At 38.2% G+C, this 12,367-nt stretch overlaps 1 protein-coding gene across 13 annotated transcripts in view; it reads left to right on the plus strand.

Annotated features, from left to right (window-relative positions):
* Nucleotides 1-11,114, plus strand: part of LOC111866341 (gamma-aminobutyric acid receptor subunit beta) — a 157,496-nt gene extending 146,382 nt beyond the window's left edge. For 8 of the 13 annotated variants that reach the window (XM_023855193.2, XM_023855192.2, XM_023855197.2 and 5 more), the window contains one exon: nt 7,253-11,114. In XM_023855193.2, the coding sequence (XP_023710961.1) occupies nt 7,253-7,546 (294 nt within the window). In that variant the 3' untranslated portion in view covers nt 7,547-11,114. The remainder of the gene's footprint in view (nt 1-7,252) is intronic. The other 5 variants (XM_023855203.2, XM_023855202.2, XM_023855201.2 and 2 more) reach the window with 1 other exon arrangement.
* Nucleotides 11,115-12,367: the final 1,253 nt, after the last annotated feature.

The raw sequence follows: 12,367 nt of genomic DNA on the forward strand, positions 1-12,367 counted from the left end.
TATGGAGTTGAAACATGGACACTTAGGGCAGTAGATCAGAAACATCTGGAAAGTTTCGAAATGTGGTGTTGGAGAAGATGAGTTGGAGAAGATCAGTTGGACCGATTATGTGAGAAATGAAGAAGTGTTAATTAGAGTCAGTGAGCAGAAGAATATCCTACACGAAATAAGAAAACGGAAAACTAATTGGATTGGTCATGTTTTACGCAGAAACTGCCTGCTAAAAGAAGTTATTGAAAATTTGAAAAATCAGTGCTCTCGTCAAGATGGATCTCGCAGAATCAATTCCAGACCGTAACTCAGTAATGTTCACTGTTTCCGATTGTCCTGAAACATCACGTATCCTAGGTATTTTGTTAGAACTAACAAGTGTAGTTTACTTAATTTTCAACAGATATCTAATCAAAACTGCAAGTTCTGCACCAGTAACAAATCGAAAAACATTTTTCGGCAATTATGTGACCATTTCACTCTGACTTTTGCCACATTATTTCCAAATAAAAGATAGATACTCGATCATTAAGAGCAACAGAGTGATTAAGAAATTGCGCCGGTAATTTGCAATCTATTTTTCTTCTTTGAAAATATTTGAAAATTTCACCACTAAATTTCTGTGTCCCTTGTCTCAAATGTCTTTTTCTTCATGATGTTCTTTCAATTTTCATTTTCAAAATATTAATTAAAAGTAACGCATTTGAGTCTGTAATTTATTTTTGTTTGCGCAACTGACGGAAACACATTTCAAACAACCTTCACTGAATAACCTTACATTCATTTTTCTTGTCTGGGAATGAGATTGAGAACTAGGGCCGGTAGCATTTCTTTCAACAAAATTAGTAGACTGCTGGCAATTGCACAATCAGCACTTCAAGTTGAATTTGCTTTTGCAAATTCCACTACATTTGCTTTTCATTGTTATTTTCTATTAATGACGAGACAATCAACTATCGTGACAATTTAAACTTTCGAGAATTCTACATGCACACATATACACACAACAGCGAATAGTGTATGCTGAATAGCTACAACATAACCGACAGAGCAGAAGAGGCCACCCTTATTCAGAGTAATATATAGAGCCCATATTGGATAATGAAATTAAGTATTTGATCATAATAATAATAATAATTATTATTCGTTTAAGTCATGTTCAATTGATTTGTTGGTTATAAAACAACTGTTTTATTAAATTAGTGGAATATATATAACATATTCATATCAAAACTGCGTTAAGGAAATAAAATTCTGAAAGAAAGCAGTCTTCTGGGATTTGGCACCGTGTATATGTGGTGTTAACCGACGTTTCGGAGGAACGTATCGCCTCTATCTTCAGGGTAGAAGAAAAAATATAAGAAATCTGCAAGCGAGGAGACCATGAGAACCGATAAAAGCAGACTGTCTGCTTTTACCGGTTCTCACGGTCTCCTCGCTTGCAGATTTCTTATATTTTTTCTTCTACCCTGAAGATAGAGGCGATACGTTCCTCCGAAACGTCGGTTAACACCACATATACACGGTGCCAAATCCCAGAAGACTGCTTTCTTCATAGTCACCGCCGTGAAAGCCTCAAATCTTACAAATAAAATTCTGCTGTTAACATCATTATGTCTAATTCAGCGGCTTCATTTATATTTTCTGCGGCTTCTTGCGGTGATCTTCTCGAAAGGCGAACATTGTATCAACTGTTTCCAGCTGTTAGTGACGTCACGCTCCGTACATTAATAGATGGCAAATAGAAACAAACCATGAACGGAACTAAAATTAAAAACAGCTGTGGATAAATATGTGGAGTTTAACTTAACAGTTAGGATCACACACAATAGCAACAAGTGATCATAATCAGAAATAAAAATCATAAACTTATATTTAGATATTATTTATAATATTATGCTAAACATATTTATGACCTATATTTTTTCGGCTACATCTATTCATCATTTAAGTTCACATTTCAAATATGTATTTTATGTACAAGCCTATATTCAGCATGTACAAGCCTATATTCAGTATATTATTGTAAATAACATGGAACTGTAAAGTTATTATTCCCCCCATAGAGTATAACCATTTCTATTGCTGTCTGTGACATGTGTAGCTTATCTTAGAAGTGATGCATACCACAACAGGTTGCTTCTATACAGAATTAGCTGCAGTTTAAATATATGTTTTTAATTTAACCCTAAATCGTAAAATTATCATATAAATTATAAATATTTATTAAATTTATTGATTTTGTATTACTTTAAGTCATAAGTCGTTGTCCAGTGAATTACTTCTCACCAACCACAAATTCGTCGCTAACCGCAGTTGGTGAAAGCACTGCGTTACATAATTCCAAGTCACTGCTTCTATTAACAACACCGACAGTGCTTCTATTATCGCTGCTATTAACATAGTGTTGCATGCTACTATCACTGTCACTCTTATGAATACTTCCAGCACAGCTCTTGACACATTAAGTTAGTGTCCTCGGCCATATTTCTTCTCTTACAACAATACTGTCAGCATTAATATTCCGATGGTGCTGAGAGCTTTACCTACGGCTATGATGATCTGGGCCTTATGCTACAAAAAGGGAGCAAAGGAATGTTGATATTAAACACTTTAAATAACGTCTGTTTGGAAGTCAGAGCGTGTAAATAATAAAATATTTACGTAGAAGAGTAAAGCCAAAATGTTGCGTTGTCTAGTCCCACAGAGTACGGTTGGCTACGCGAGCACATTTAAATATACATTCAAAGTTCCGTAATGGAGATGCGAACGGCATAGAATTTTAATCAGTTCGACTAACAAATAATAAAACAAGCTGTGTTATGAATAATTCGTTATACGGGATTACCGAAAGAACTGAAAGCGGAACTGTTTCGGAGTGAGCACGTTAGAGAGCAAGTATTGCATATTGCGTGCCTCCCCGACACTGGTTCACATTGCTCTTTAGGAACAACTGTATTTAATCTTACGTTACCTAACGACTACATTTCAATTTAAAAGTTTCTTACAGGCCATGCAGCGGGGAATTTTATGAGAATAGGAAAGAATTTGAAAGAAGTGGCCGTTGATAGCTATGAAGCATTCATCCAATAGTATCAAGAGATATTAAAGAAACCAAGTGAAAACTAGACTAGTATAGAAGAAATCAGTATTCTTGGATGTGGCGCCATGTAGATATTTTGTTAACCGACTTTTCGGAGGAACGCATTGCCTCCATCTTCAGGATGCTGTTATCATCTGTTCACTCTGGTTCCTCGCTCGCGGATTTTCTAATTTTTTCTTCTACCCTGAAGATTGAGGCGATACGTTACTCCGAAACGTTGGTTAACACAATACCTACACGGCGCCAAATCCCAGAAGGCTGCTTTCCTCATAGTCAGCGCCGTGAAAACCTCAAATCTTACACAGACTAGTATAGTCGGAACTGTGCCGAGATTCGAGACCAGTTCCCTCGAATTCTGTTCCATATACTTCGTAAGATCGACGGGGAGAATGTAAGTTGCAAGATAATGCGTTATGCCGCCATGAGGTTGGGAAAAGCAGGTGTAATTAAATGTGAGGAAATATTAAAAGAAACAAGACTTGGGAGGGGGTACTAAAGGGAGCGAGAAGTGGAGGAATGAGGTAGGAAGTGAGGGGGGGGGGAAAGGCGTGTAGCTAGATTTTCTGTAATAAGAAATTTCGTGAGGTTTATGAGAAAACGAAGGGTAGCGAGGATTCAGAGAATGAGGAACATAACGAAATTTAGAGGGGGAAATTTTATGAGATTCGGAGGAACAAGGAAGACCAAATAAATTCCAAAACTAAGGAAGACAGTGAGATTCTGTGCAGGTTTTGGAGACTTAGAAGGTTAGGGAAAGTGGAAAGATTTTAATATTTCATGTCGATGGAGATTAAGGTTTCGATCTTTTGGTCTGCAACAACATGGAGTCTACCAATTCGTTACGAAATTTTCTGAAAAAGTTACTGCATGAACTTACGCATCACTTCTACCTAATAGTTTGGAACAGCCTACATGAACATTTTGTGCAGTAATCCAGTGAATCAAGCTCTGAAAAATGTAGGCAGTGTCCTCTACCGTATAACAGAGTTGCTAAAAACTACAGGATACTCATGTGATTATAATAGAATTTATTTAATATTTTTCTGTGTTCTAGTTTGTTGGCCATACTGTCATTGCATGTTTCTTGCACTGATGTTAGCATTGTAGTTATTTGTACAGACGTTTCGGAGGAACCTGTTGCCTCTATACTTAGCTCTACTATCCTAAAAGTAGAGGAAGCTTATACTTCCGAAAAGCTAACACACAATCATCAAACTTCACGACGTCACATCTTAAAGGACCGTAATTCTATTCGGAGCCGTAATAACTGCAGATCTCAGGGAATAACATTTATTTCAGTTATATAACACATTTGAGTACAACACTCCATCTGAATACTGCAACAGAAGGAACATGTTTTAAAGAGAGGCAGTGTTAGAATATATGCCAGTATTCCTACGTAGAAAGTTGTAAGTAGGTCTGTACAATAACTTTGTGTAAAAATTGGTGATTCTGTGTAAAATACAAGTATTTATATATTGAAGAATTATATCTTCTGCTATATAATGTACTGTAGTCCGTTGAAAATCAACCGACGTTTCGAAAAAAAACATGTCACCTTCTTCTTTAGGGTCGAAGAATAAACTAAGCAAGAAAGCAGCATGGAGCAAGCAGCAAACAGAACAGGATAACGGAGGCCAAATGTTCCTCCGAAACGTCGGTTGACCTTTCACAGACTACACGGCCCTATATTACAGAAGACAAAACTCTTCACGACCACCGCTGTGAGAACCTCAAATCCCACAAGCATATTTGTTGTAAAGGGATATTTTCAATTAAAATGTTACTGGCAATTATAATTGTTATTATTATTACAGTAGTAGTAGTAATAGTAGCAGTATTCTTCACAAAATATTATTAGGATGATGAAATCAATGCTGAGATGGGAAGGACGTGTAGCATGCAAAGAGGGATGAAAAATTTATACCGAATAGAATTTTAGTAGTAAACCTGAAATTAAAAACAATTTGCGCAATTTAGACTTAAATTTGAGTGTAATATTAAAACGGATCTTAAAAAATAATTGTGGGAGAGTGTAAATCAAATAAATCTGGCTCACGATAGATTTTCTGAAAACGGCAATGAATTTAAAGTAATAGGCGACAATTGTGTAAGTACCCGAATGACTGGTAGCTTCCCAAGAAAGACTATACTCCACGAAGTTTTTATATTTAATTATTACTGTTGTTATTGGATTTCACAAAGTTATAGCTCTACAATATTTTTATAGTGACGGTATTAAGTATATATATACATATGTGTGTGTTTCATATTGCTACTGTTCCATAGTGTTCAATAACAAAATTTTACCATGGACACAACACCTTCGCGTCCCATATTACTAATATACTGTTTCCATTTCACGTGTCCCAAATCCATGCTAAAATCTCTGGGCTACTTCAAAAGTCATGGCAACTAATTTTGGGGGGCAAACACGTTACAGTGAAGAAAGTTCAAAATATACTTATGAAAGGGTACGACATACCCCTCCGATTGGCTTAGTCAGATCAGGTAGATGTGAAGGGGCGTAGGTATATTAGGCAAGAAAATTGAACATTACGGAATGACTGTTTTTTTTTTCATTCTTTTAATCCTCGAAAAATTCAATTGTGATTAAGAAATAAAAAATTCAATGTTTCATACTTCATCGATGGAAATTATCCGATTCAAGAAATTGTCTCCTTCCATTTCATATCGTTCGAGGTTCACGCCTCTTGCTTCATAACGTGTCCACCTTTGAACCTCGTTTAATTCATGTGACACCCACTTCGCTGCAATCTTGCGCATGTGTATGTCTTTTCGTAAAATTCGATGCACAGTTGCCTGGTCAATCCCTGTATGTCTCTCTAACTCCTTCAGAGACCAGCGCCTATCTTTCTCCATGCACTGGGCGATCATCGGTACGGTACATCGGTAAGAACGGACACAAGGCGTCCACTACGTTGCAAGTCGGCACTTGCTTCTCTTCCACGTCGGAATGCTTCCATCGACCTTGCAACCAGAGCTTCCACAAGCTCTGAGTGACATTCAGTCGCATTTCTGCCGCGAAGCACTGCTATTTTCACGTAACAACGCTGTTCCAGCCGGCTAACGTTCATTCTCGACGAAGGTTATGACCACACCGACTTCGCGCTGGACCCGCTTCATTTGCCTTAGACATCATCTAGCGGCATCATTAGAAATCAGACGTTGTTGTCTCTCAGCGGCAAATTTGGAAATTCCGGTCGAAGCTTTCGAAATTTCGGAAAAATTATGTTGCCATGACTTTTGAAGTAACCCACGGATTTTTCCTTTATAATTGGGTATTCTGAAGTGAAGTGTGCGTCGATTTTTGTGAAATGTAGCTGAATAAATCCGCAATTTTTACCAGACCAAATTTAAACTGTCCTGTGGGCATGATTACTATATAACGACACTTATTTAATTTTAAAGGAAAGAAAACATATGAGCATCAAGCCAAATGCTCAATTTCTGTACCAATGACACCGATATTGAGTGCTCTTTGCTAATCTTAATGTGTTGAAAAGCTGGACACAGACTGAGGGTGTTTGGGAACAGGGCGCTGAGGACAATATTTGGATAAAAGAGAGATGAAGTGACAGGAGGTTGGAGAGGAGCTTCATAACTTGTACTTTTCTCCAAGGGTAATTAGAATGATCAAGTCGAGGAGGATGAGATTGACAGGGCATGTAGCACGAATGGGGACGAAGAGTAAATACATATAGGATATTAGTGGGAAAGCCAGAAGGAAAGAACCACTAGGAGGAACAAGACATAGGCGTATGGGTAATATTAAAATGGATTTTAGAGAGATAGAATGGGATGGTATGGGTTGGATTGTTCTGGGTCAGGATAGGGACCAGTGAAGGGCTCTTGTTAACACGGCAATGAACCTTCTGTTTCCGTAAAATGCTGGGAAGTTCTTGAGTAGCTGCAGAATTGGCGGCTTCTCAAGAAGGGCTCAGCTCCAGGAGTGAGTGAGTGAGAAGAGCTGGGATGTGAACAACAGCTGAATCACCGACACCATAAAGTTTTATGGTGTTGTCTGCTCTATAGCCGATGTGTTCACGTGAGTTTATGTACAAGTATAACGTCCAACCGATTAGTGTTGTGTACCTTGTAAGTGGTCTGGGGTTTGGGCCATGCCCTTTGTTCCAGGAGGTGCGATTCAAAGTTCACGACCCGAAGGTCCATTCGAAGGGCGGCACTCTGGAGAACACGATCAATGGGCGTGCTGACGAAGAGGCCGCTGCCCCTGCACCCCAGCACCTCATCCACCCGGGCAAAGACATCAACAAGTTGTACGGAATCACACCCAGTGACATCGACAAGTATTCCCGCATCGTGTTTCCTGTCTGCTTCATCTGCTTCAACCTCATGTACTGGATCATCTACCTGCACATCAGTGACGTCGTGGCAGACGACCTCGTGCTTCTGGACGAGGAGAAATAGAAACGTGTAGACCCACTAGCAGCACGACTTATCAGAAGACTCACGCTGTATAAACTTAAATCCATAAAGAGGTTTAAACATGTCAGGTTACCACATTATAAATATGTGCTGTATTCTAAAACAACATTCCCCTTACATTTAGACATCCGAAATTGTGGTGCTGTTTGTTCAGACATGCACAGAGTGAGGTGAAGTGTTCTCCGACAGGACTGTGCTAATGTGACTAGGGTATGAACCAAATACAATGGACAATGTATTCTTCTATTCGACTCAGAGAAAACAAGATTAGTAGACTGGACGTGAAACATAATTCGGACGTAATGTGAAGTAAAAGAGTCATGTGTTGGCTTGCGAAACAATCGACTGTTTCCATACAGAACGTCTTTTGAGCCGGTCCGTGTAAGACAGAATGAAGGATTATGAAGCTAGTCGTTGCCAAGATGATGACGTTTCGCACGAGATATATTTATTTATTTTGTAATGAGCCAACATCAATATTCAACATAACGTAGAAATGAAACTATAGATTGTTCGCCTTCCTACCCGTATCCTCGTTAAGTAACACATGGAGTAGACAAATTTTCGTAAATCTATACAAGACAAAATATTCATTCTCACACCAAAATATTGAAAAAAAAGCGATAAGATCGGCTTTGTTAACAAATACGCGTAGAAAATTCTTTAGTGTCTTGAGAGGTCAATGAAGAAGGTCTTTGTGTGCCATTGCAAGGAAGTGGTTACATTTTGTTAGATCTGCTGGAAAGATCGCCAATATAATTTATTCACCCTTCCCAGATATATTTTTAAAAAGGGATAATATATTGTTACATATATAGATTTCGACCCTCTATTTTTATTTTTATGGATAAATACAATACGTGTACATGGTTGTCTCTAATTTGTTGCTCCAAAATAATACGACTTTATATTGGACATGATCCACTAATTTCTAGTTGTATTGTTCCCTTCTAAGTATAGTCTATGATAGTGTTATGTTTGGATGGAGGCGGGTTGTCGAGTTCTCTTGTTACATGTTCCGAGATCACAGGAAGATGGCAGATGCTGGGGTATTCACCCTACAGCACCTCTCGTATTACTCCATGTGATTAGCTTCCCTTCCCCCTCCCTCAAACATTATGTACAGATAATTTTATACAAAAAGCAGAAGAATATATTTAAAAAAAACTACGTGAGTCATATAAAGAGGATGAATAAAATATATCCAACATATTACACAATAGCCTATAAGGTAAATCAAACATTTATTAACTACTAGTTCTAAAATCTTGCCTGACTCCTGTATAAATAAGCATGAGACAGTGTTTTTCATTGATAGTATGCGTGGGTGCGTGCGTGATACGCTGAGTTCAAACATAAAAGTAAAACCTCGTTTAAGTAAGAAACACATGAAAAGTTCGGGCATACGTGGTGGTTTCTCGACACAGCTTTATTTTCCCATCTATACAATTAATTTTCTCTAGTTGTTTCACAATTGCACATCACGAATTGCTCCTTCTCCTGTCGGTGATGTTGTTAGTGTGGAGCTGAATCTCAAATCGAGATCAAATTTGCAATATACAGGAAATTACGATCACTATTACTACTACGCTTAGTAACATTTTTGAAATACTTAAAGCATGCAGCTCTTTAAAAATATATCTACAATTTAACCATCACTACAAACACATTCCAATGCACAAGATACGGAAGGGAAGAGTCTATATGACCGCCTCAACGCGGCATTCAAGTGAATCGAGTGTTTTGACAGCGTCATTTTAGGCTGACGTCTGTCACAAAACTGCCATTTTGTAATAAAATTAAGAGGAACTAGAAAGAAGCGGCTGCAATTCAGTGAAGTTAGTGTTATGAAATTTAAACGCCTAGTTATAAAAGACAAATGAAAGATACTTTTTATGTTCGCCCTCATTTCGGATATTTAAGTTACTTATTCAGCGTGTTTGTTCCCAGTGCCACTTCGGTTCGACAGCAGCATCAGCAGTTTCTGCAAGTTCGAAGTGCAAAACCACCGTGAGAAACGTGACAGTGACTATATTTTACTTAATTTTCTGTTCCTTTTCGAAGGAACTAATTTTATATAATACCAAGGCACCATTGACGTACATTCCATACACCATCAAGCAGCAAAAGATAAGGACAAACTAAACCAACATATTAATTATTAATTTTTATCTAGAGTACTTAGTCCTGTTTCATTAATTGCATATAACATGTAATTGTATTTAAAAATAGGGGTTTGGCCTCGCGGAGTGATACAACAAGAGCCACTCTGTTGTACCGAAGCTGCTGCGTCACTAGAATACAACAAAACGCCTGTCTGTAAATACGTTATGTATTCTATTCAAATGAAGGGAACAGAGTTTTGAAAATTGTTCATTTTTTTCAGATTAGTGTATCACAGACTTGTAGCATCATGTCTACATTATTAATATTGTTTAGGCCACGTTTCATATAGGGATGTAATAGCTGATAGCTGCCGCCATACTAATGATGAAAGATCTTAACCTTGAAGTATAAAATTTCTAAAATGAATATAGGTCATCACTGCTCTAAAACAAGTCACAATTCCTTACTGTACACCAAGCTTAAGGTCCTTCTCAGTATACACGTTATATATGTGACAAAGAAATAAAATGGTGTTCCATTTTTGTATAGTACGGGACAACCACAGTCTTTTGTGGCGACTGTTGCACATCTCGTATGCGCTAGTATCACTGGACGTAACATGGCGACGTCCTCTGACACAGCGTTGTACACTACAACGAGACTGTTTGTTAAAACGACGTTTTCCACGGTGAAAAGTCATAGTCATATTGCTCAACAAACAAACCAAAAATATATTGTAAAATATACTATTAAAATACATACATTTTACATGGCAGGTGACTCACCTGCTAGTAGGTTCAAGAGTGGTTTGTGGCTCTAAGCAATATCTGGGCTGCCTGGTCCATCCCACCTTCACCCCAACCCCCACCACTACCGCACCGTCTCAATCACTCGCTCTCCACCTGAAATAAAATTCTAGAGTACATTTTTACCAGCACATCTCACTGACCCAGTCATTAGCCCGACAGATGTCCTTATTAAGCCGCCGCTGATGAGTGGTCAACACATTACATGCACCATCACACACACACAGAATCCACTGTTCCTCACTAGTGAATTTTTGATGAGATCAAGCCCCAGCAAGATCTAAAATGATCATGCCAATATCTGCAGATATATATATATATAGACTATATATTAATTCTAAAGGACTAAGAGATGAAAGCAGTGCTCCCGTGTTTAACGAAAGGGAAAGAAAATTGTTATGCTCTGGAAAGCTTTTAGATCCAATTTCTTGTAGACATCAGTGCTTCTATGTGAAGAAAACAAAATATTGTGTTTATATGAAATAAAAATGAAAACATTGTAAAGTAAAACTGCAGTATATTTTGTGGGGAACGAGCTCACTACTGAATATTCTAAAGAAGAAGAGGAAGTTAGTAGAAACTTCATATAAATATTTGTTTGTCGTTTTTATTTCAATAAAAGCTAATAAGAATCTGTCGATAGAGTTTTATTGACTGGATTACTATCTTAAATACCTCTCATTTCAGCTCAAAAGCAACATGTGTGGCCAGAAACAGATGTTTTCAAGCAAAGAAAATGTTCTTTGAAAATTTTTTATTAAATAGATGGCTATATTATTGTAAACCTCTGTAATATTTGAGCCACACTGGGACACTGTACAATGTCTTCACAAAGGAACTCATATTGGCATATAACACAGAAATAATTCCTGGCTGCTTTGTTCTTAGTTTGCTTAAGCTGTTCTTAATACATAGGACATTAAGATTCCCGTAACATTTTACAATCGCTTGTAAATCGAGAGTAACAATTGTATATGTTTACTTTGAATGATTTCTTGGTACTGTCACGTGTCCTGGGTTCCTTGACAAACAATTGTGGATTCCGGATTAGACGAAGCTGTTTATTGGACAACTCGTTTACAGTTATAACCACAGTCACTCTGAAATCACGTTTTCCGGACGATGCGACCTGACTCACATTTCGTCTTCTGGTTCTTGGCTGAGCTGGTTTCTCAGCTCTGCTCCCTTCGCCACTGATCTGATCTACTCTCTGGTCTTCTCTGACCGTCGGACGGTATTCGTAGCAGCGGGAACTGCAGTAACCCTGACTTTCATTCCCATGTTAACGTCTGCCAAGGTACGCGTTGTAGCGTTTACATGTTTACAATTATCACCTAGACAACGATGTATTCACTGTTCCTTCTTGTATGGGGAACATAACTACTGAGCCGTTGTCTAGCAATAGACTTCTCTTTTGTGCTTGTCTGACTGCAAACTTCCGGCTTTCAAGCAGTGTTTACCGAGTGGTGCTCAGCAATGGTCTATTCCAGCTTGTTGTCCGGCCACGTGTTTTATCAAGCCGTTGTCTAGCAATGGACTCCCGCTCAGATATTCTGACTTTTAGGCAGCACGCCACAGTATGTTTCCTTCTTCAGCCATTCTTTATTGACGACTAATTTCCCCATAATTTAAAGAAAGGTTCACACATACAAAAGTTTGGCAGTTGCGGAATGGTACCTCGGATTCCCTCCTTTACAATCAGCCTATACTTGTTTCGCTGTTACACTTAGCCTACTCTTCCCTTATTCCATTAAACATTGCATGTGTCATCCTATACTGGACTGTATTTTCCAGCTACGGATATGAAGAGAAGGGAATACTTGCGAAGGGCCACTTGGCTCCCCTGGCTGCCATTCTACACACCTGAAGGTAAAGTTGTCCCTGGGCTTAA

The sequence above is a fragment of the Cryptotermes secundus genome, unplaced genomic scaffold (assembly GCF_002891405.2).
Source record: "Cryptotermes secundus unplaced genomic scaffold, Csec_1.0 scaffold40, whole genome shotgun sequence".
In the NCBI taxonomy this organism is placed as follows: domain Eukaryota; kingdom Metazoa; phylum Arthropoda; class Insecta; order Blattodea; family Kalotermitidae; genus Cryptotermes; species Cryptotermes secundus.